The sequence below is a fragment of the Gouania willdenowi genome, chromosome 8 (genome assembly GCF_900634775.1).
Source record: "Gouania willdenowi chromosome 8, fGouWil2.1, whole genome shotgun sequence".
Taxonomy (NCBI): Eukaryota; Metazoa; Chordata; class Actinopteri; order Blenniiformes; family Gobiesocidae; genus Gouania; species Gouania willdenowi.
In genome coordinates this window covers 7,837,409-7,863,290 of record NC_041051.1, presented here as the reverse complement: position 1 = coordinate 7,863,290, position 25,882 = coordinate 7,837,409, and the positions used below count along the sequence as shown (strand labels likewise).

Genomic DNA, 25,882 nt, shown 5'->3' with positions numbered 1-25,882 from the left:
GCTTCAGGTAATCAATCTCACATGAAAAGGAATTAACGATAGAAAAGCTTTTTTTTTTTAAAGCCTTAAAAATGACTAAACGTTGTCTATATGTTTTTTATGCTTTCAGTCAATTTCATCCCATTACTGATTAAATACTGCAGCATATTTGTAAAAGGTTAGGAACGCACGTCATTCGCTCAGCTATGAACGTACGAACGGTTGATAAATGAGGGCCGTACAGTGCAACCACAAATAATAAATTATATGGGCACTGAGTGGAGAAGCAGATTGCACAATGGCTAATTTGTGCGTTTGTGGAAATTATGAGAATGCTGATTTTATCCCTAATGAAATTCTATTTATTATTAGAAATAAATCGAGTCACCAGCTGAGGAGAGAAGAACAGTGGAGAGTAAATAGTGAGTTTTTGTGCTTATGCTGAAGGCACTTTACTAAAGCTAATCAAATGTGGACTCTTCAGGACACCTGTTTGACAGTGACTGTGGGTAAAGATATAAGAACACTGATTAGACACAGGAAGTCCATTCCCACAGAGGCAGACTTCCAATGCAATGGGAAATATCTTTATTACCATCGCTCCATTATGTGCTTGATCCTGCTGACAGCACAAAAGGGAAAGTCGCTGGATTTCCACCTTCTTAACATGTAGAACATACAGACTGGGAGGATGAAAACCACTGAGCATGTGCTGCAAAGACTCAGGCTAGGACAATATGCTTTGGTCCCAATTTGATTTTATCAGGATTCTTAGGAGCCAAATCAATATTTTGATTCGATAAGCAATTCCTTATCAAAAAAAGGTCAATCATTCACTTCTAGAGGGAATATATGAGTCATCGCTCCAAAACCAATGCAGGAGTCAGTCAGTCGGCCTGACATTTATCTAAACTGCACATGAAAGTGTAATAGATATAAGGTTTAAACCTATGAACAAAATATTTAGACATGCTAATATAAAATAGGCAGTGGCTATCCGTACGGTTGCCGTATCAATATACCGACATTCTATCCATACGCAGTGTCCCTATTTGGCAAGTTTAGGTCACGTGACTAAGACTAAACCTTACCCTAAACGGTCTAAACCTAACCTTAAAAATTATTGCGATGTTGGGTTATAACCTAACCCAAACCTTAATCCTAAGACGCTACGTACGTGCACTTCGGTAACGTTACCAAAAACATCGGAGTTTGTTCGTACGGCAACCGTACAAATGGACACTTTCTATAAAATAACAGGCACTGACCTGCCCACTTTGTATAATTTCTAAACATTTAGCTTTACACTTGGCAACTGATTTAACATTTAGATTTAACATTTACATTTAGAATTTTTAACAATGATATAGAACATGCTGTTTTACATGAATTTGTCTCAAATGAAAGAAAAATTAGCTAAATGTTCAAAATGTGTCGGCTATGAAACTGAGTTTTTACATTTAGCACCCCATAACCACCACCACCATGTCACCATGAAAATCTTGGTGACAATATGGTGGTGGTGTATACTGTGAATCCGATTTTTTTCACCCTTACTAACATACAGACAGGTTGGGTTGTAGAATTATCTAGGTTTTCCTCTTTGTTAGGTGTTTATTCTTTTTATTGTAATATTTCTCAGGCATCTGTAACACAAGTCATCTCCCTCTGAGATAAAGTATTTCAGATTCTGAATTTTCCCTAATAATTGTTCCCCGGTTTTATGCTAATTCTGTTTTACACGTGCTTAGAAAATGGAATCTTTTGCTGTGTTTTTGCCGTTTATTTATTCATAAGTGCAGAATTTATGTTAAACTACCAACACAAGTTTCAGGCAAAAACATCTGCATACAAGTAGCTTACTTCCAATAAGAGAAGACATTTCTACAATTTATACTACGCTGCTGCAGTACAAATAGTACAGCAGCTAAAAAAGAGGAGGGGGCACCACCAACTAGTCTTCTGGCATTGAAATGTATAATCCTCTATTACTTCTTGGTCTCGTGTGCACAGGTGGCTGTCAAACACTTCTGTCTGCATGTGTTATTAAAAATGGAAAATTAAAACCATTTCCAGCGTATTGTTCTGGTGTAAACAGAGCCTTTAAGAACAGGAACAGGACACTGTTTCCTGGCCTTTAAAACCGGACAAACACTGGTTACGCCAACTGCATTCACCACTGAATGTGAAATGGTTTCACATCTGAGTCACAGTTTGTATCCCAGAGGACGTTTGAGTCTCAAACACAAAGCAAACAGTTTATAAAATGGTTTATTTTTTACAGCGTGACGCATTCTAAAGTCATGTTGAGCCTTGAAATCACACTTTTCTCACAGTTTCTTTCAAACTCCAAAGGAAGTTAAAGAAATAATCGCAAAGCATTTTCAACAAAAAAAAAATAAAACTCCGTACTACCATATACAATTGAGAACATGACAGATTTAAGAATACACATGATTTTAGCAGTGATATATAGTTAGTGAGACTCTGGTTCAGCACTGAATTATAATGACTGGGGGATGTAATGACATGTCAACACCTTTTCATTTAACACCGCCCAGTACAACAGCACCTTTGAGTAAACTTTGCACCAGTATACGAACAGGGATCAGACTGACTTTCTATTTTAAGGGGAAAAAATGGACAAAAGTAATGAAATAAACATCAGAAGAAATCTGAGTGGGAGGAGGACTGAGATGGGATTTTGTAATTAAACAGGGCTGTTTCCACAAATTAATCTTAGATGCCAAGACTGTGCATATTGATTGTTTGTGCAGTATGTATGATTTATTTTATTTTGTATTTTACAGAGGGACTGATTTGATTGACAAGATTTTTTTTTTTTTCAAACCTTATTTACAAGTAATTAAGCTTTGAAAAGTATTTCTTGAATTCTCGACCATGTGCTTCCCTCACACACCTACAAGACTAAGGCGCTTTTTTTGACACTTCTTGAAGATAAAAAAAAAAATTAAAAAAAAACAGCAACCAGTACAAAAATATAATCATAAAAAAATGACTTTCCTACAGTTAAATACCACAAATAAATTAACAAATCTGCCAAAAGTAGAACACACACAGCTGAGTATTACACTTTGGTTCATGCATCAGTATGACACCTTTAGCAGCCAATGAAAAGGAAAGGGAGAAATATTGCACTTGTTTGGACAAGTAAATGTTGGTATGAAAAGCATTGAAGCAGGAAACCCTCACCATTGTTTCCCATTCAGCTACAGGCAACGTGTGCGCAGTGCAATGAACTCAAACATGAAGTGATCTACTAGATCAAACATCTTCCAGTCAAACAAAGGCAGCTGCTCGTTGGTTCTGATCCAGCGTTTGTGGGCGGGCCAACGGTTCACTGGGTTTTCTCGCTGGCCGTCAGTTTGTCGGCGTGCAGAGCAAAGGTTTGAGCCACGATCAGAGGAAAGACCAAAGAGGCGTCTGCGTACACCTGGAAACCAACGAGTGAGAAATGTAACACTCCCCACATGTCTGTGATCACCACTGTCACGTTTTAACGAGGCTGTGGAGACAGTGCCACCAAGAGGACAATATGTGCACATGTTTTTACTGTCTGAAAGCTGCTGGTTGCACTGGTCTCACACAGAATGAAAACTATGTCTATTTACTTAATTTGTTTGTTTTTTGGTTTTGTTTTATTGTTTTATGCCTTTTACCATCCAGCCCGTTTCTAATAATATATTGTTTCAAAGTGAAATAAGTTAGTGGATAGGCTTTGATATGATAAAATAAAATAATAATAAAAAAATTATATATATATATATATATATATATTACTTTAGACACAGCTTAAAATATGCCATTGTCTTTATTTTAAGACTCTGAGCTGCATTCATTGTATGAAAAGCATTTTTTTTATAAAGAGATTGATTTGATTTATTTAGTCATCTGTGTAAATGTTTAAAAAGATGTAGAAATACTTTATTTCTCCATTCTCAATACTTGTAATGATGTAATGTACCTGGATTGTACCAGTATAAAATAAGTAAACATTGTAATAAAATAATTTTCCAGTATAACTTTAATCACAGGATGCATTTTGACAGTATTTTAGTAAGTTAGAGTTAAAACAAACAAAATATGTCCTTTTATTGTTCTGGTACTGTAACAAAGAATTGTTGAATACAACATATCCTGAGTAAGATTTTTTTAAAAATCTGTTTCAAATGTTTTGTCCAACAGGCAGAAATATTTACCATTAATTAATTAACCATTAATTCACTGAGGCCATAGCTACACCAATGGGATTATAGGCTGTTTTTTTAAAGGTCATACTAACGTATTACTCATACTAAGTCTGACGTCCAAATGAGTATGTAGTGCGTTCACATTACATAATATGAAAAGAGTGAGAAACACAGGGATGTATATTATGTGGGGACATTTTATAAGTATGTACGGTGGGCACCACTAGTCATACTCACCCGCCCCATGATGCATTGCAAGCTGAATGTAAAATGCTCCTGGGACCAGCTTCAAGGTAAAAATCAAAGATCCCCTTTTCAAAATAAAAGCATCTCTTCTTGTCTTCCATTAGTTTTCAACCCTTTTGTAAAAAGGGCTCTTGTTTTGAAGTTAACCAGAGATTTTGTCAGTAGCAAAATGGAGGGTCTCTCCGAAATGTTTACATCCTTTTTATGGATCAAATGAGCACATGTTGGTATTCTACTTGGTCACTTTTAAAGGTAGAGAATCAACGGAGATATTTACACTCAGTGTGCTTCAGCTTTTTGTTGTTGTAGGTTCGAAATGCATCTTGGAAAACTTGGAAGTATACTTCACTGGGAACGCTCATTATTCCAATCATACCAATAGTATATAGTAGTGATGCACCAAACTTTCAGCCACCAAAACATTTTTCTCACCGAAAAAAGCCAAACAAAACCGGATGTTGTGATGACGCGGCAACCTCACCGGTCAGCACATGCGCTTGCTTGGAAACAGACCAACTTGTCCGCGAACTCGTGAAGCATCTGTATTTCAAGTATCTGAGCACTGAAGCATCTTCTAAGCAGAGTTGATAGAGCACGTTTCTGTGTCATTTAGACACTGTCATCATGTGTTGTCCTTGGTCAACACAGTCTGATGCATGGCTGCGCATCGACAGAATCTGGTTTTAGAGTCTTTTCTCAGAGATCCTCTGATCTTCATGACGCCTGTACTTGGTCCATGTTTTAAAGACCTTTACTCGGATAAGATTCAAAATAAATGAACACGCACAAAAAATTGTGCACGCTGCAATCAAAGCACATAGAGCTGTGTGTGCGTCTCCATTAACATGTTTGGATAATAACTAAAGCCAAGAAGCTGATTTTCATCAAGAACTTCAATGCACTTTGGGGCGGATTCACAAAAGGTTTAGTGGTATTAAAACATGTGCAAATGTAACTCCACGCACTAATAAGGAGTACAAAGCCCAAGATCAGATACGTAATTTACACCTCATCACTGATGGTGACATATGAGAGTGTGCGTGACACAGTGCTGCTTAGACCTGCTGGATGATGGTCAGTAGCTCATCTTCAAAGAATGCAGACTGATTGACAGACTGTAGCTGTTTTAACTCATATTAATGGTAGATCAATAGGACGGTTTCTGTCCTAATCTGCGTATTTTGCATGCACTGATCAGGTTCAGGTGACTTTATTAGGACCTGTAAGTAGATTTGTTTTGCAGTGAAAAAAAAAAAATCGGACCAGACAGAGCACCCACATTAAATGAGGGGGAAAAATATCATTAGGTTTTAAAGTTGTTTAAAAAAAGAAAAAAAAAACAGCTTTTTATTTGTTTATTTAGTTTTCTACATTATTAAATGTTTGTGCAGTAGACAGAAGTCCATCTGCCTCAAATGTCAGTGTGCTGGTGAGCACTGACATCTCCACATTAAACAAGCAAAACGTTCATTTAAATAGGGGCGGTCTGCACCACTTCTGCACTAATGATTGCCGTATTCTTAGGGCTCTATTCTCCCCTGTACTTAAGTCAGTCACTGCGCGCCTTCATCCCAGTTACACAATATAAGTGAAGCATCCCTGAAATGTGGGTGTTCCCATTCAAATCTGGCTTACGCGCATTCTCCGGTGTGCGTAAGTCCTTTTCTTCTTATGCGCTTCTAACCCTGGAATAAGTGCAGCGCCCCGATAAGGTGAAACATTATATTGCACTAGAAATATGGACTTAGTTACATTTGAAGCCACACGGACTTGTGTGTCATGCAGCAGCAGCTGTGATCACTCAGCGGCTGCTGCGCGCTAAATTAAAACTCTGACAGACGCAGACTTCTGTCCACGTTGGTCACAGTGATTCAACTATTTTCATACTATGTCCAACGTAAAGTCACAGTTTGATCCACTACAGAATAAAACAAGCTGTCATATGTGGATGAGGATGGACCAGAAACTGTTCCCACACATATTTTAATGAGGCTCAGCTCAGGTCGCTTTTGAACTATTTATATTTAAAACTGCTTAATATGGAAGCCAATAGTTGTGTTTCACTGCAAACATCCCTCTGTATTAAAGCAGGACGCTCTGCGGCCATGTTATTTCCTCATATCTCCAGTGCATTTAACTCAGTCGTGCTTTATAGCGATGATGATGATGATGAAGGTGATGATGATCAAGGATAGAGATTTTAACTGTGACTCAGTCACACTACAATAATCTGATCAAATCAACCTGTTACATTGTTTATCAATGAAGGCGTTTCAAACTAAAAGTGAACTTTATCAATTTCATGGATTTCATTCACAAGCATTAGGAAAACTTCATGTTCCGTGATTTCTAAACAGCCCAAAAAAAATGACCACCGCCTCCTTTTCTTCAACCCGACTTCATTCACACATACGCGCAAAGGGTGTGTCAGCAGCCTGGACCAGAGAATACGCATAGGAGAGAAGCGCGTAACTGCAGGCGCACAAAAAGCGCTTAAGTCCAGACGGGAGAATAGACTCCTTAGTGAATTCCGCGCAGCAGGTGAGGAAACTGTCACTAAAGAATTTAGGGAAGCAACTGAATTAACACCCTTTATTTCAGATCTTTGTGAATCCGGCCCTTTGTGTTTAGAGGAGAGAACATATTTAATGTGATTCTCTTTCAACAGCCCAGTCAGTTGTAAATCAATTAAAAATATTTTCACATGTTTAATTGATTTATTCTTTGAAGCACTAATATTATACAGTATATATAGTTTTTTTCTGGTCATTGTGTGTATTTTTTATTGTCCTTTTATGTATTTCATTGTCATTTTGTATGTATTAGAAATCATTTTGTAAAATGTTGCTGTAATTTGGTGTATTTATGTCTCTCTTTGTGTATTTTTGTTCTACTTTTGGGAGTCACTTTGTTTGTTTACTTTGGGGGCCGTACAAAATGAGTCAGAGGGCTGCATGTGGCCCCCAGGCTACCAATTGCCCATGTCTGATATATACTCATTGACTTTGTAGTGTATAGTACAGAAGCTCTGTACTAGTCAACATTAGTCCCTCCCAGTTCCCCAGAAACATATGTGTACCTTGACAGGTGTGGCATCGGTCCTGATCTTTCCCCAGGATACGGCTTCGTCTGGTCTGGCTCCAGAGTCGGAGCCATCAAACTCCTGCCCCGTATTCACGTACACAGAGAAGTTGGCTCCGTTTCTCTGAACCAAGGGAAGAAGGTGTCAGGATCTTTCATACGTCGACAAAAGACACATTTGGTCTAAAAATGACAATGACTTACCATGAGGTTAGCATTAGCTATGTGATGTTTGACCAGGCCTCCCCCGAGGATGATCATTCCTGTGCTCTTGGCATGAACTGCATGACTGTTTAGTTTGCGAATATCTGAAATGAAGAAAACATCATTAATGTGAGTGAAACCTGTGTGGAGCTATCATGTCATAGTTTTATCAGTTTGTACCTTCTACAATATCTAGAATCAGGCCTGGATTCTTAAATGAGTGGAAATAGATCATGTCACCCAGAGAGCCGTCTGTAAGGGCTGGGCTGAACACTGGGATGTTGTTCTGAAACAGCAGACAGACAAAAGTTAGACACTAAAGAGTGAACTAGGGATGTAAGGATATATCGTAAATTGACAAAAAATCAATGCAAACAAGAAGACAGTCATCAACATCCTCTGGCAGACTGGTTGTCATTATAACTCACAACCTTTTCCTAAATGTCCTAAATCTAACTTAGATGTATACATAAGAAAATATTATCACATCAGAATATAAAATTACTATCTTAAACGTTTTCTAAGAAAAGCTGTGCCCTTTGAAGATACCTCGAGCAGAGTAAAAAAAACGGAACAAGGGCCAAATCTCGGAAAAAAATATTTGCGCACTTCTCACTTTCAAACTCCATCAAGGTTAGGGTTGGGAACCGAACGTCCGGTTCCAGAACCGTTTTGAAGATGTTTGCATTTCTATTCTTTTTTTCGATTCCTAAATGCCCGCACTAGTTTGTTTCCGCGGGGTATGTATAAGATGCGTTCAGAACGTGACTGCAGTGTGTGTGTGTGTGTGGCTACGTTTTCAGTTTGGTCCGGCGGAGCGGAAGAGAGATAGGAACTAATCACCGGTATGAAGCCCAGTAAAACTGTAACAACTAAGTGAATTAATAAAAATGGCCTGTTTAAAGGCTTTTTCAAATTAAAAAATTTTCCTGTGAAATCTGTGACCTGTACAATTCAAAGAATCGGAATCGAGAATTATTTAGAACAGGAATCGAAATTGTGAATCGGAATCCGAATCGTTGAAATCCAAACGATGCCCAACCCTAATCAAGGTATTGATACCCTAAAGCCACACAACCAATTTGGTTATCCTATCTTAAACAGTTTTTGAGACAAGCTGTCCCCTTTAACTTGAATGGACGGACGCACAGATGGAGCTCAAACCTATATCCCCCTTCCACACTTGTGGAGGGGGATAATAAGAGGGGATTAAAATGAAAACAGTGCAGCATACTCAATACTCTGCTAAAACAATAGGGGGTGATGTGACTGTTTAAGTGACGCTTGTTTAGGCAGCGGCCGAAAAAAGAGCTTTAATCTGACCAAAAACAAAGACCCGACCCGAGCCTGACAGAACACGTTCCGAAAATGTCCGACCTGAATGAAACTGATGTCTCTTCTTAAGCCCAAACCAGGCTTCCTGCAAATTTAAATATAAATTGTTTAAAGCCTTATGGAGCCAGTACGAACTGAAGCTGAGCCTCATTTGTAAAAATGTGTGGGAACAGTTTCTACATTGTCTCATGCGCATCTCACCAACCTCCATAGATGACAGTTTTTTTCACTTATTATTTACTCTGTAGTAGATCAAACTCTGGCTTTACGTTAGACATAGTATGAAAATAGTTGGAGATCACTGTGACCAACGTGGACAGAAGTCTGATGTCTGTCAGAGTTATCGAGCAGCAGCAGTTGAGGCGCAAATCGGGTGCGCACAGCTGATCAGCTCCACGACGCAGCACCCACCGTTTTTGCAGGAAAAGGAGTGGACAGCACGGATAAAATATAATGAAATTAGGGCTGGGCAGTATTTCTAAATTCTAAAGGTTTCATGGTATATGACTTTTTTTTTTTTTTTTTGCTGTGGCTATTGATACAGACACGTATCAATAAACTGCCAGTCTATGCATACGCAGCGCCCCTCATTGGCCAGTTTAGGTGACGTGATAGATGCACCATGTGACTTAAAGTTCCATCAGTTGTATTTTAGCTTATATTTATTTTTAGCTACCCCGCGAACCCTTTTCAGCTCTAAACCTAACCCTATCCCAGGAAATCTCCTGGGATAGGGTTAAAAGTTTTTTTTTTTTTAAATGAATTTGCCGTTTTAAATATGTTAAAATGAAAAAATATATATGTCTAAAGTGGGATTTTTGAACCCACGTTAGTGGAAGGAGGAATCCTTGAGTCAGGCGCCTTAGACCACTCGGCCATCCAGACACGGTGAAAAAACAGGCACATTACATTTATGTAGAAAAGGTACGGAAAACGGGGGCTATTGATACGTTTCTGTATCAGTAGACAATTCCTTTTTTTCATGCATAATCAGGTGTTCACAGCATTTTCTACTGGTTGAGAATCAGAATGGCTCATTTTGCCTAGTACAGTTTAAAAAAAAAACAAAAAAAACAGCACATGGAATTTGACTTGGTAGTCGGTGCACGGAACAAAAAACACAAGCGAGCAGCAATAATAATAGTGATAAATATAAGGATAAGGCATAAATGAAGGATAGAAGATAAAGAAAAATAAAGATTGACTTAGGGTGGTCTATTTTACTGTCATGATGAGTGACACTCGCAGTAGTGCGGAATTACTTTCCTCTGTTGCAAAATGGCAGAGGAAAGTAAACAACAAACACGACAAAGAGAACATCCTCACCTTGTAAGCCCAGTAGTAAACAGAGTCAGTGTTGTTTATCTCTTTGCCGAGACGATGGATCATTTTAGACGGCGTCCAACGAGTGCCCTGAACAAAGAGATTGTTTACAGTTTTAAGAAAAACTTTCAAAAGGGATCAATTCTCACTGACTATTACTCACAGGTAATATGTTGTTATTGGTTAAAGAAGCTGAGTTACAGTGCCTATCATAAGTATTCACGCTCTTGGATGACTTACTTTTATTGCTTTAATAAATAAACTAAGGTAAAAATTTGCTTTTTTTTTTTTTTTTTACACAATAATGTATTGGAAATAACTGTTTAATGTCAAAACAGAAACAAGCCTCTACAAATTAATGTCAATTCAACAAAAACATTTAAAGAAAAATAATTGTTGGAATAATTATTCACCCCCTTTTAACATTAATGGTCTAATTCACCAGTGTCAAACTCAAGGCCCAGGGGCCAAATCCGGCCCGCAGAAGAAAGTAAAAATGACAGAAAACATGAATTATTGTGTGAATTACCAAAAACTCCAGTTGTAGTTATCTCAAATTTACCAATTTAATGAGACTTCACCATATTTTTAGGGTCTTGCATTTTTCCTTTGTTTATGTCCCATGAATGCAGTCATTTTTAATTGTAAACTGTGGAAAGAACTCAATATATCCACAAAACTTACAATTTCTCACAAACAATTGCACAAAATTCCTCGGTAACAAAATCAATAATTTTTTTAAGTGACACAAAATTATATTGAAAACTAGGCCACAATGATGTGAAAATGTATTAATTTTATCCCCATCTATAATCTGCGGGCTACTTAAGTTCAAACAGGACCATATTTTGCCCCAAAACTAAAATGAGTTTGACATCCCTGGTATAATTCAATGGAGGTCAATCTAATTGTTGCCAAGTCTCACAATGATTGAAATGAGGATCACCTGAGTGGTGTGGGTGTGTCTAAAGTGATTGAGATTAAAACACCTGAGTTCAGACGGTCCAGTGATGTATGCAAAAAATATTTTTTTTTTGGACATTATTTTGTAGGAGCCTATTTCTGTTTTGACATTAAACAGTTTTGTCCAACATTAAAAAAATAAAAAAATAAATAAATTACCTTGATTTATTTACTAAAGAAATGAAAGGTAAATCATCCAAGTGGGTGAATACACGTAAGTGGCCATGTTAAATATAACATCCCACAGAAGAGCTACAAGGAAAAAAACATAACATCTTTGGGGTCAAATTTGAACCAAAAGTTGTATTCTTTCATTTTTTATTTTAAGCACATTAACTGTATTAAAAACTGTATTTGTATCAAACTGTAAAATATTGAAAGAAAAAAAGTGAAGCGTTGGTTGGATGAGCTTCACATGTGATGATTCCAAAAATGAGATGATCAGGTAATGAATTCAATACATACGGGTGAATGGATTTGGTTCTATGGAATGCAGAGAGAGAGAGAGAGAGAGAGAGAGAGAGAGACAAACACACACCTCTGTGTTCTGCTCCAGCAGCATCTGGTCCAGGATGGGCATCATCCAGTCCTCAAACTTACAGTAGTTATCATTGGGCACCAGCAGATTCCCTATTCTACATGGACAGGGAGTGAGTACACAGGGACACAAAAGCAGGAATTAAGAGTCAATGTGTGACACGTGTGCAGCATTAAATATTATTATATATTACACTCGTTTTTAAAATCTAATTCTCAAACATCCCACCACCTTCTTCTGTGGGTAGAAACATTTTAATCGTGATGAAAAATACAAACTGCACTTTCAGAAAAATACAAAGTACAAAACAGCAAAATTATATCATAAAACTTATGGACGGTAAAAATAAATAAGAACGTATTACTATTGGTATTAATATAAACATTAGGGATGTAACGATTCACTCAACTCCCGATACGATTCAATTCACAATACTGGGTTCACGATACGATTCTCTCACGATTTTTTCATTTACAAAATGGGACTGTAGACAAATTTTTTTTTTGGGAAAAAAACTAGAAAATACTGTATTATTTTCCTTTTATTTTTTATTGTCAAAAGAATTCCTTGATAAACTATTCAAAACAATGCAATTTAACTAAAAATAAATCTTGAACTAAATAAATAAAGGAAAAATACAAATGAAAATGAAGCCTATTAATTTAAATTCTGGTTCTATAATAAACAATGCAAAACTGCATAATAGTTCTTTTTCCTTTAAAAGTGCAACTAAAAATGTATTTAAAAAAAAAAAACGATTTACGTCATATTTGTTTGGACCAGCAGAGGGCGCTGGTAACCCAGTGGTCGGTTGGCATGCAGATATCTTGCAGTGAAGAAGAGATGCTATGCTAGCAGACAGAGCTAATAGAAAAACGTGACTTTTACAGATATTCAAGTAATATTACAGATATTCTTTCAGTGCTAAAGGGGTAATGAATCATTTATTCACATATTTAAGAGTAGAAGGCGGCCAGAAAGAAAGTATTAGCAGACTCCGCCCGCCGCCAACACTTCCGGATGGCGCCCTCTGCTGGTTAAAAAAAAAAAAGTACTGCGATTCAATTGTCAGAAAATCGATATCAACCGTGATACCTATGAATCGATCATTAACTGCCTTACGATTAATCGTTACATCCCTAATAAACATTAAATAATAACCCATCTGACCAGAACAAAGCTGATGTCTCTTTAAACCTGAACCTGTTCCAACCCGACAGTATTCACATCTGTGCGCGTGCTTGTAGAGGCGAGTCAGCATCCATTTGTGCATCTTTGTCGCACCCGAGCCCCTGGTATAACGATCGAAGTTAAGCTTGAATAGCACACACATTAGGGCTGGGAGATATAGACTAAAATTAATATCTCAATATTTTTCTCAAAATGGCGACATACAATATAATTTTCAATATTTTTTAACTCAAAAAAGTCTGACCAGAAAGATTAATGCACATTTATTAACAAACAAATGCACAATGTGTGTCACTTTAGTCTTTTTCTCCTCCTAGGGATGGCATGTGTGAGTGAGTTCTGTTGCGTGGCTCGTTTATGGGAAGGTTTGAGTTAGAACGCACTCAGAGATCAATCTAATAGCTTTTCATGCTGTTCTGAGAAGTAATGAAAGCAGCGACTCCTAAAACAAGTATTTTATTACGCAATAAGCTATAAAATAAATATATATCATTATAGGCAACATCAAAATGTTTCACATCAGAAAAATAAAACTCAATATATCTTGAATCTGGATATATTGCCCAGGCCACCCACACCCACAGATCCTTAAGAAAAGGCAGGCACATAAGCTGCACTTTTTCACTGTATTTAAGATTTGAAAACTTTTCATATTTAAGTTTTAATTTTATTTTTTTTAATAAATATATTTGTGGAACTTTGCATGGTGATAAATAAAAAAAATGTGCCATTCATTTTGGTTTTTCAAAAGCTTCAAACGGTTTGTAAGAAGGTTAAAGGAAGAAAATATATTAGTTTAAAAAATTCTTGACAATTTAAATCAAAGAATAATAATCTGTATTTTGACTAATCTGTTTTTTTTTCTCCTAAATATGATCTCTCTGTATTCAAATTGAAAGGAGTTAAGTGCATCATCACTACCAGGAATGTAGCAATTAATCGTAAGGCAGTTAAAAATCTATTAATAGGTATTCATATCGATACTGAAAATTGAATCGCAGTACTTTTTTAAACAACTATTTATCCTTCTCTTATCCAGAAGCCTAGGTGGTAGGCGAAATCTGCTACTACTGTCTTTCTGGCTGCCTTCTACTCTTAAACATGTTCATAAATGATTCCTTACCCTTTTAGCACCAAAAGAATATCTGTAATATTACATGAATATCTGGAACCAGAATTTAAATGAATAGGCTTCTTCTTCAATTGTCAAGGGGATCTTTTGACAATGAAAAATAAAAGGAAAATAGTAGAGTATTTTCCCCAAAAAATAAAGGAATATCATTTGTCTACAGTCCCATTTTGTAAAATAAATTGTGAGAAAATCGTATCATGAACCCAGTATCGTGGATCGAATCGTATCGGGAGTTGAGTGAATCGTTACATCCCTAATCACTACATTCCAATCTTTGATTTCAGGTTTGTTTTTTCTTAAATCGGGATTCAAATTGAATAGTTGGTTGAGTGTATCCATAGTTAACATCTCTACTAATAACCTAATAAACAAATAAAGCTGGTTGGAGTCTTGCTCCATTATACATATGCTCTACTGCCACCTGCTGGCCAGACCTAATAGCAGGAGTAAATATATTTTCTTAAAGGCACACCGTAGACTTTTTGACCTAAAGAGTTGACCCATATGAGTTATTTGAAATGATTCCTCAGGCCAATATGACAGCATCAATGCTCCGAGTGGGGCTTCCTTCTTGAAATACCGCCCATGTAAGTTTGGAGAGACGGACCATCTTTGGCCAGGTCACGTGACCTGGAGGATGCTAGATAACGTTTCACTTTAGGGCAGTCATGTGCCCACAGGCTCGGATATTTAGTTCCTCTGTTTACAGCCAAAAGAGCACAATATGGTTGTTTTGTGTTGGGTTAATGGTGCACTAATCGCTGCGATAGTTCAGTTAAACATGCATGCACTACAAGGGTAGTCGGCAAGTCAGATCTGTAACTTTGGGATAAGGATCAGCTCTCAGCCCCGCGCCGCGGCTACAGTCTATGGGTTGGAGGAGCAGCCGCCAAAGCCGCACTCTTCTCCCCACAGCCGGAGACCCGATGCTTGGCCCGAATCACCTCATTGATGGCGCTTCCCCCCTACTCCCTGGCCTCGGTCCAAGGGTTTGGAGGAAGACAAGTGAGGAACAGAACCCAAAATGCTTAAGGTCCAGTGTGAAATATCCACAGTCAGTCATGATTTGGGGTGCAATGTTCTCTTCCTCACCCATCTTCCTCCAAACCCTTGGACCTTGATTCCCAAATGAAACTGAGAAGTAAATGGTGATTTCTTCACAGTATTCTAATTTTTTGAATTCCTGTTTTTGTGGGTTTTATGAGCTGGAAGCCCAAATTATGTAAAAAATAAAACAAATAAATACTTGAAATCGTTTAAATTGTGGGCCCTGAATCTATAATCTATGAAAGTTTAACTTTTTGAATAGAATTATGGAAATTAAACAAGTTCTCCATGATATTAACATTTTTTGGAAAGGGTCTGTACATGCTCATCGATCTCAGTACGAGGTAAACTCAGACCAGGCTCAATACTAACCAAATATTTAAAATCCAACCTGTTGATGCCTTTCAGGCGAAGCTCCTTTCCAGGAAGACTGAAGTCTCCCAAGTATGTGTGTGCCAGACACTTGATGAAATCCTCTTCAATGCCTCCAGCTGTGGTTACTATGACATCAACCTAATAACAGACATTGATGAAGCGCTTTGATCTCAACACCAAACCCAGACTGGTGAAGGTAGTTTACCATGTGATGCTCCACCAGGTAACGGATGCTCTCTCTGACTCCAGAGCTGATCAGGTTGGACGTGTATCCAAGGAAGATGGTGCAGCCTGTCTTATGAGGAGATTTATAAATCTCCTGTGATTCGTTGTCTTCTGTCTTTACTGGCTCAAGACGTTTCTCAATCTGGTAGAAAAAGGTCATTCGACAACAATAACTGGATTACAAAGGGTGACCATACGTCCTGTTTTACACAGACATGTCGACTTTTCTTGTCATGTTCGGGCGGATTTTACAAATTCAAAGGGACATTGAACGTATGACAAAGAACATCAAACTTAAAAATACCATATTTTCACTAATATTTGCTCTATTAGAGAAACTCCACCAGATTCTAAAAGCTAAAGAGTTGCTCTTTACAGTCAGTAACTTTACTAATGGAATAATTAAAGATGCTGTTTTGTGAGAAGAGAGAGACGGATTAAAATCCAAGAGGGATTAAAGAAACCAAATGACTGTGGATTTACTTAAAAAGGAAGATCCTGCTGATGAGGATTTGAAAACAAAGGAGGAACAGGGGAATAAACTTTGCCTATAGGAAGTTAAGGTAAGATAACTTCAATTTCTGGATGAATAAATGTCATTCTGCTTTTGTGTAACTAGTCTTTAGATTGTGTACATTAAAGGGCCCATGTTACGCTAAATCAACTTTTCTGTGCTTTAAACATCATAAAGTGCTATTAGGGCTTCATACACATGCCCAAAGTGTTTTTTTCATTGATTCCCTCAATCGTTAGTTAGAGGGTGATTTGCTCCTTTCTTACTGCAGGGTGATCCCAAACATCTCACTCAATTTGATGACACGTTCCCACTGTGATGATGAATTTGACGCAGCACTGAGCTGGAGAAGCCGCGCCTCCAGGAAGCTCTCTGCCGTGATTGACATGTAAACAGACACGCCCACAAAGCTGAGCATTTCAGCGTCCTTCGTGCAGTGCTATGTATGTATTTTCTACAGTCTATGTATGTACCGGTGAACGCCCCGCCCCCATGCTCTGTCTCGTGTTAATAAAGCAGCATGAGCTCAGCTACAGAGTGGGTGGGAGGAGGGCGGGCCGTCCTCTGGCCCTACATCACCGTGCGGGGAGGGGGAAGTCAGTGGACGCAAATCAGCCTGTTTGTGTAGAGTTGCTCAGAAAGTGACTTTTCAGAGGCTAAAACTCTGGAAAACAGGTGACTTTGGGAAAATAAACCTCAAATACTATGTTTTTAGAGTTCTTAGAACAAATGGAGATGGGGAAAAAAAGCATGACATGGAACCTTTAATGTAACTTTAAATGGATACTTCTCATGTGTAATCTGTTAGTTTAAGGCTTAATGTTTCATTAGATGACTTGCTTCAGTGTAACATTACCAAGCTTTTATGTTATATTATGTTTGAGCAGTGAATACACCATACTTTGCATGTACTCAGTGTTTGTGTGTGTGAGAGTAGAGGTAGGCAAAGTTTATTCCAGCGGTGCCAAAAAAAATGTGTTTGTTTTATTGGAGGGTCACGTGATCAACATTCATGTCAGCATTCAGAATAATGAGCAATCTGAGCATTAATACAGGAAAGAACAAAAGGTTTTTGTAGTAATTTTGTGTTTTTTGTTGTCTTACTCATTGTGCATTTTGTGCATTTCTGTTGTCCTTTTGTGTATTTTTGCTGTAAAATGTATGTTTTTTGGAGTCATATTGTGTATTTGTGCAGTTATTTTGCTTGTTTGTTAGTACTGTGGGTTTGCGGAGTCATTTTTCATGTTTTTCTAGTCTTTTTGTGTACTTTTGGTGTCATTTTCTGTTGTTTTGTTCATTTTTGTAGTAGTTTAGTGTGTTTTTTTTTTGTCTTTTACCGTATTTTCCTGAAATGTTGTAATTCTTTGTATTTTAATGTATTCTTGCTCTTGTTTTGTATAATTTTCTGTTATTTTGTACGCTTACTTTAGGGGCCCCATAAAATTACACCAAGGGCCGCCAGTTGCCTATGTCTGGTGTATTTAATGATGATTTACTGTTCTGTAAGTTTTTGGTTATAGTTTTAATTTCTAGATATTTCAATGATTGAGAGATTTTAAGAAGGTTTATATGACATTTATAGGAAAGGTTGTTCTAACGCATAGTAATAAGATTGACTGAAATCACCACTGATTTTAGATTTTTTATATATATATATATATATATATATATATATATATTCAGATGTCTTTGTTGTAATGGGACATTATTTTCAAAACCTTATGGACAATAACTTATTTATCTCCTATAACGTATTTTGCAGTCACAGATCATCCTAGAAAACATCGAGTAATTTGAGTATGTCGAGAACTAAGCGTCCTCTCTTTTAAAAATCTAATCTGTAATCTAGTAAACCTAGATTACAAAGAAGCAGAGAAACAGGGCTATCAGACACCTCTCACCATGCTGTTGATCTCTTGGACGGCCAAGCCGAGGCTGCTCGCCTGGAATCCAGTGGTGAGATACGACTTCAGCACAGCCTGGAGGTCGACTCCCTGGTTGAAGTCGTAGCCTTTGATTTTGGGCGTGTCCTCTGGAAGTTCACAGCTGGGCTTCAGCACAGCCTCCATAGCAACAGCAGGAACGTGGTCAGACATCTCTCCTACAGAAGCACACACACTCGAATCGGCCATATTTCAACACGTGATTATAGTACCGTTCCAAAAAATTTAAAAATTGATTTCTTAATCATGTTTTTTAACAAAAAAATAATTTAATCGCATAGCACATTAACGCCCAGTCACTAGGCGTCAGTGAACCACATTAGACCTTGTTAAACTACAACCTGTCGTAGAAGTAAAAGTCTAGAAGTTTAACTTGTTTGAAAATTTTTATTTGACAGTTTGATAAACATACCACTTGTTTTTGATATTGGTACTTGAATTACAGTTAGATACCATTTACTTGTTCGCGCAAGTTTAAAAATATAAATAAATTGTATTTCATACCATTTTGTACTTGTTAATGTGAAATTTGTAGTTAATGATATCACGATGTGTATCGTATTGTTTAGCATTGAGATATATTGTTAGTTGCGGATCCGGACCTCAGACAAACCTGACTATTGTTCCGGCACTTCCTGTGCGCATGTTGTGCATGTGATAGAATGGCCGAGTATTCTAAGGCGCTAGAGTCAAGGATTTTTCCTTCCGCTTATGTGATTTCGAATCGCACTTCTGAAGTTTTTTTTTTTTTTTTTTTCCTATTTAACATAAATAACATGGCAAATTCCACCTTTAAAAATACATATACTAAAGAAAAAAAGAAACATTTTAGGTTATTTCCTGGGTTAGGGTTAAAACAGAACTGACGGAACTATAGCGAAAAAGATACGGGTCCAGCAGTGACAGACCTACTATGTGGACGCATGCGCACAGGAAGTGCCAGAACTATAGTCAGGTTTGTCTGAGGTCCGGGTCCGGACCAATAGCAACAGCCTATATCGTATTGTGATGATTCATGGCAATGCACACCCCAACTAATTTGACAATGTTAATGAGTTGTATAAATATAACAATATAATGTTGATTATATATGATAAGTTCCATGGGATGACTGTGTAACATATGGCGATGTGCATTGAATTGAATTTAAATATTGAATAAAATGCATCTGTGATTCAATAACGACAATTTAATTAAAAAAAATCACAAATATCTTAAAAATACTTCAGAACAAGTGTTTGTTTTTCTTCTTCTTCTTCTTCTTTTAATCAATTACATATTGATCACTAAGTTGTATGGGTGACTATTTACTCCAAAACCGGTCTCTACAGGAAGTCAATGTGCTCTAAACTATCGTAGCTCCTACCTCAGTCTGTTCTACTATTACAGACTCTATACACTGAGACGAAGGTTAAAAACATACCTGAACCTGCTGATGTGTCCTGTAATGATCAAAGTGCACTGATACAAAGCTCCAAAAACAAAAAGAAACACAAGCAGAGAGATAATCACGATTTGTTCCGCAGCAAACAACGCATCAGTAGCACTAGCTAACAGTGTTAGCATCCGGCTACAGGAAGAGCGAAGGGACAAAACTATTTTTTTTTTTTTTTTACATAACCTTAATTTATCCAGGAAGTCTCAGATTTGAAAAAGATTTGATAAAGATAGCAGGCAAAACACTACCTTTTAATCACGGAAACAATTAAATAAACCCAATAAATGTTCCTCTATGAAATATAATTAAAGAAATAATAGTTTTAAAAACACAGGCAAAACACACATTTTTAATAAACCTTATCTGAATATTCTTTTTTTAGCTTTTGAACTCAGTGGCTAAAGAATGTCATTTAAATTTTGTTTTTTTATTTCTAGATAATAAAAAAAAAGTTTTCAAAATAATAAATGTCAATATCGCAAGCAGCTGAAAGAAAGAGCAAATCTGGTAAAATTATGTTCTGATATAAATTAAGTTTTTAACAGTTTATTTCAACAAACAAATGGAAAATCTATTATTTATGTTATTTATGTTTGTTTGTTTTATCCAATGTCTGCATTTGTCATCAAATCTTTCTGCAACAGACATGATTTTTTTTTTTTTGCCAATTAATAAAAATAAAAAAAATCACATTTATTATATTGTATCATTGTGCTAGTCACCAGCCCTCCTTACGGTAAACTAGACTTTAATGGTGGATATATATTTAAAAAAAAAAAAAAAAAAGATAGGACAATGTGTTGCTCTGTACCTTAAGGTAAATTGTTTTTCAATAACAGACTATATAAATCATTGGAAAAGTTTTATTAATAGTGTGATTTACAGGTTAATATTTAGGCCTATTTGCTAATATGTATATATATATATATATATATATATATACACACATACACACACACACACACATTGCAAATTGATGTTACAAATCAAATGTAATAGAGCCTCTGTGTTCTTAGAGAAAAGTCACTACTCAATGATGAATAATGATTTAATAATATAATGTAATAATTGTCCATATGGTTTTTTTTCTTTTATAAATGTGGGTGAAATTAGAAATTTAGTTCCAAGTATTTATCACTTTTTCCATTTGCTTCTAATAAATTAAATAATTAAATTTAGCAATTTCTTCAATAAATGATTATTTGACCCTAAACTAGTATAACCATAAAAACCATTCTAAAGAAAATATAAAGTCCCCACAGAAAGGCAGCGTTCCTAACCTCAAGTCAAGTGAGAATAGTCAAATCAAAAGCAATAATGAATTTTAAAACATACAAACAACACCGATGGCGATGAGTGACACAAAGTGCATTACAACCACTCTTTATTTAAACAGTGGATCAGTTGAAAAGAATCAAAGACATCAAAACTAAGCCTGTAGGAAACAAAGTGCCCCGGTGGAGTGAAGCTTTTATTTTTAGAGCTCCCCCTGCTGACTGGCTGCAGTATAGGTCATAAACCCCACCTCCTCAATGATAACGGATGGGATGTTGGTCAAAGTGTAATGTTAAAATACGCGTCACAAATTTTTTTTTCCAAACCTAAACTCTGCTGTGATCATTAGTTATTATCACCATACGTTGTGTTCAAGTGCTCATTTTTCTGAGAAGTTTGTTTTAAATAAGTTATTTGAAGTTCAAAAATAGGATTTTACATCATATATGACGATGATTGACAGCCGGGGGTCTTGCGTAGCTCTCTTTGTTACGTCGTGAAGGAAAGCCGAGACGCCATTTAACTAGATATTTGTGTTAAAATATATTGTGGTTTTGTACTTGGTAGGATTTCCAGTGGGAAAGATACAAAGATACTTATGTTCTTGGCATAGCTGGGCTGCGTAAGTCATCAGGGTATTACGCTAAATGGGCGGGGCCTGTCACCAGGACTCCTCCCCTACTGCGCAGACTCTGGCTCCAAATGATGTCAAATTTGCAAGATGGCAGCGCCCCTAAGCGCTGCATTTTGGCTTCACAAATGTTGAGTGGGAACAGCTACAGTGCACGCCCACTGCACAAAACATGCAGCACACTTATTGCAGATATGATTTGCATGTAATATATTTCCCTTTTTTTTTTTTTTTTTCTTTAATCAGGAATGAGTTGGTTTTAAACTCTTGTGAAATATCTTCATTCCAACCAGGGTTTGGGTCAATTGTAATAACATAATTGATCATCAATTACATCACAAGGCATAATTACAATTGTAATTTTAAAAATCTGTTACTGTCGTAATTGTAATCAACTTTAGATATTTCTCTTTCTAATTGTCAAGAAAATTCTATAAAAAATGTCACTTATAATTTAACACAAAACTGGGGAGCCATGTTACAGTTCTGTGTACAGTTCAACACATACTGTATGTAGTTAACAATACTCACTGACTGTTGGCTGACCGGGCTGTGACAGCTCCTCCTGTCTCTCCTCACTAGCAATGACGTCTCTTTCTTCACTTTGATTTTTCATTCTCTCAGTCTCCTCATCCCTTCGTTCCTCAATCTTTAAAACTGATGTTAGTAGTAGACATAGCACTGTCAATTTTAAAGTATTCAAAAATAGATATATTAAGAGTTCATACTTGTATACCTTTGCCATCTTTAAGACTGTAGCTGTGATCAACAGCTATTGTTTTTGTTGTTATAGTCACATGTCCAGTGGTGCATTGTGGTGTAGGGCTGCTCCTCTTTTTGGCCACAGGGCAATGCACAAAGACTGAAATGGGAATGGCATCTTTCTTCAGTCGAGTCTTGCCTTTTCGTGTAATGACAAACTGGTCTGCCTTAAAATGTGCCTGTAGAATAACTTTGTTTAGTTCACACACACAACTCAGTTTTACATATCTTCATTTATTTTTAATCAAACAGTAAGCTTTTCAATTGTGTTATTTGTGAAAAAGTGCAAATAAAGTGTTTGATTATGATTACCTCGCAGAGTTTTCTGTGGCTATAATCCTGATTTATTTTGAGATCGTTCCTGCAGACTCTGGCTACCCATTTCTTCCTCCTCTCTGGTTCGGATGGGAAGCCATACATTTTCACTCCTTTTTCGGAGCGATTGGCACATCCCCATGCAGCGCAGCAAACCATGGTGGCAACAACATGCAAGGACACCACCTATGAAAGGCACAGACAAACTCCTGGACAAGTTATTCATGTTTCCATCTTTGTTAGACATGTATTTAATAAATTCATCTTGGTACATTAGTGCATCGTAAAAATCTAATGTCTATTTTTATATATGTATAAACATAATAAATATGTTTTCAATGTGTCCTGTCTGGATGTGGTTGGTTTTTTAATGAGCCCTTTTTTCAAATTTCTGCACATGCAAGCCAAAGATATATTTCTGCTTTTTGCAAAAACAAAAAGTAGACAGTGAAGGTATTCTGAAATTGTAAATATTATGTATTCATGTATAGATGTTATTTGGTTCTTTTTTTCAGACATTAAGTGTAAGAGTAGAGCTGGGCAAAAAAATCGATTTAATCGATTAATCAAAATTGTAGATAAGAATGATAAATTTGCAAATTTGAGTTTAAAAAAGAAACATATATATATATATATAGCAGGCAAATTTTAACAGCTGGCATGAATGGCACGCCCACAGATCCACTGGGCCAGCCACACCCACACCAAACCGGCATGTTGTGGCGAGCCCAACAGACCCGACCGCCTTGCTGGGCGCACCGCACCCCCCACCGACTACTTTTTCTGTAGTAGGGTGTCCCAGGTGTGCGAGAGCATGTCGCACCCCTCGTCTTTGTTCGGTTCGTTTTTTTTTCCCGCATTGGTCGAAGTTTTTACAGGTTTACAGCTGCTACAGTTGACAGATTTTCTTTGTTCCTTTTTCAGAGCACATAAGATCATAATTTCTGTCAAGACATGAAGACAATTTCAACCAAAAACTTAAAAAGTGTATCTGGTGAAAATCGCCTACCCTAGCTTTATTGTCTGGAAGGGAAAAAAAAAAAAAAAAAAAAAAGACGTCTTCAGTAGTAAGAAGACATGATGAACACTTTTTAGCTGTATTCATGTATAATATAGTGTTGTGAAGGGCAGGGTTGCATACAAATTGTAAACAGAAATAACTAGTATGAATTTTTAAACCCCCAATCCCCTTCTAAATAGAGTTAGTATGTCAATAAGTTTGGGATGTGATTGCTCTTAATACCATACAAGTTTAAGAACATTAAAGAAAATTCAAAGCAATACATCCTGTATACAATACATATCAACAGGGGTTTTAACCAAAAGTAATGTTAGCCATCACTACGTCAAAAAAGCAGGTAAGCTAGCTGTTTAATAAAATAAATAAATTAATATATTTACACTAATCTTTAAAACGAATTTAAGTTAGGAAAAAACACAAAAAAATGATTTAACTACATAAACATATATTGTATATACACATACATATGACGGTGTACTGTATAACTGTTGTAAATCAATGTAGTTATTGACGACAAATTACCGAAAATCCCAGTCATGTCACTAGGAATTAATGGATTCGAATTGCCCGCCAATAACTTTCGGGAACTATTTGAGTCTACATGAATCACGTGACGGACAAGCATTTTGAACTTCCGTTGTCGTAACTCTCTCTCTCTCTAGTCAATGTGCTTTAAAGTTAAACTAACGCGGCTACTCAGCACTACCTCAGTCTGTTCTACTATTACAGACTCTACACACTGAGACGAAGGTTAAAAACATACCTAAACCTGCTGTTGTGTCCTGTAATGATCAAAGTGCAATGATACAAAGCTCCAAAAAGGTACAAGCAGAAAGGTGTCACGATTCGTTCCGCAGCAAACAACGTATCAGTAGCTATTTAACTGAGCGTTAGCTTCCGGCTACAGGAAGAGCGAAGGGACAAATCTCCTCATGTTTTTTTTTTTCTTTTTCTTTTACGTAGCCTTTATTTAAAAACAATCATTAAGACTTGATAAAGATAGCAGGAGGCAACCCACTACATCTTACTTACATAAACAATGAAATAAATCAAACAAATGCTCCTGAATAAAACACAATGAAATAAATAACAGTTTAAAAAAAATACTCTTAAACCTTATCTGAATACTCTTTCTTAACTCAGTGGCTAGAGTATGTACTTGAAATGTTGTTGTTTTTTTAATTAAAAAAAATTAAATAAACAATAATAATAATAATAATAATAATAATAATGTACTGACATATATTATATATTATGAAAATGTTTGATATTTTATTTATTATTATTATTATTATTATTATTATTATTAACAATAATAATAATAACTTTAATTTCTAAAGCACTTTACATTCATAAATCTGTAAAGTGCTACAAAGACAAGGGCAGTGAGGGAAAAAAATAAAATAAATATTATTATTATTATTATTATTATTATTATTAATAATAATAATAATAATAATAATAATAATAATAATAATAATGTACTGATATAAATTATAGTTGATACAGAGGAAGGTACATGTAACCTGACATGTTTAAAGAGTTTTTTTTTTATTTTTTTATTTCAGAAATCAAATGAAAATGTTTGATATTTTATTTATTAATGTTAATAATAAGAAAAATAATAACTTTAATTTTTAAAGCACTTTACATTCATAAATTTCAAAGTGCTACAAAGACAAGGGCAGTGAGGGAAAAATATAATATAAAATTATTATTAATAATAATAATAATAATAATAATAATAATAATAATAATACATTTATGGGTTGTTGTTTTTTCTTTTCCCATGTCTGCATTTGTCGTCATGCATGGAGTGCAATATTTTTGCAACATTTTTACCAAAAATAAAATAATACATTTATTATAATGTATCATTGTGTTGGTCACTAACCCTCCTTAAGGTGAACTTTAATGGGGGAAATATATGAAAAGACAGGACTTTGTGTTGCTCTGTATCTTAAGGTATATAGTTTTTCAAAAACAGACAAAGATAAATGAGTGGGAACGTTTTATTAATAGTGTGATTTACAGGTTAATATTTAAGCCTACTTGCTAATATAAAATTTTATATATGATGTATGTAATGCATCCTCTGCGTTCTTAGAAAAAAAGTCTCTACTTATGGATTTT

General features: G+C 36.1%; 1 protein-coding gene across 4 annotated transcripts; it reads right to left on the bottom strand.

Moving 5' to 3' along the window:
* Positions 1-2,234: 2,234 nt before the first annotated feature.
* dhps (deoxyhypusine synthase) lies at positions 2,235-24,645 on the bottom strand. 4 transcript variants are annotated; one of them, XM_028455648.1, is made up of 13 exons: positions 24,513-24,645; positions 22,726-22,937; positions 22,388-22,592; positions 22,183-22,308; positions 18,266-18,465; positions 15,831-15,992; positions 15,642-15,763; positions 11,881-11,977; positions 10,383-10,469; positions 7,902-8,007; positions 7,722-7,825; positions 7,516-7,641; positions 2,235-3,433 (listed from the first exon to the last, which is right to left on the bottom strand). In XM_028455648.1, exons 2-13 carry the CDS (start codon positions 22,885-22,887, stop codon positions 3,338-3,340), a joined length of 1,593 nt encoding a protein of 530 aa, XP_028311449.1. In that variant the 5' UTR covers positions 22,888-22,937; positions 24,513-24,645; the 3' UTR covers positions 2,235-3,337. The 4 variants fall into 4 exon arrangements, with proteins under 4 accessions (XP_028311449.1, XP_028311447.1, XP_028311448.1 ...); XM_028455646.1 differs by having other exon boundaries at positions 22,726-22,914; XM_028455647.1 differs by lacking the exon at positions 24,513-24,645 and having other exon boundaries at positions 22,726-23,667.
* Positions 24,646-25,882: the final 1,237 nt, after the last annotated feature.

Excerpts from the sequence above, each read along its gene's own strand:
- dhps (XM_028455648.1), bottom strand. The coding sequence starts at position 22,887 with ATGGTTTGCTGCGCTGCATGGGGATGTGCCAATCGCTCCGAAAAAGGA. Across the intron at positions 11,978-15,641 it reads CGCCTGAAAGGCATCAACAG|AATAGGGAATCTGCTGGTGC; the intron begins GTTGGATTTTAA and ends CTGTCCATGTAG. Across the intron at positions 10,470-11,880 it reads TGCTGGAGCAGAACACAGAG|GGCACTCGTTGGACGCCGTC; the intron begins GTGTGTGTTTGT and ends CTCTTTGTTCAG.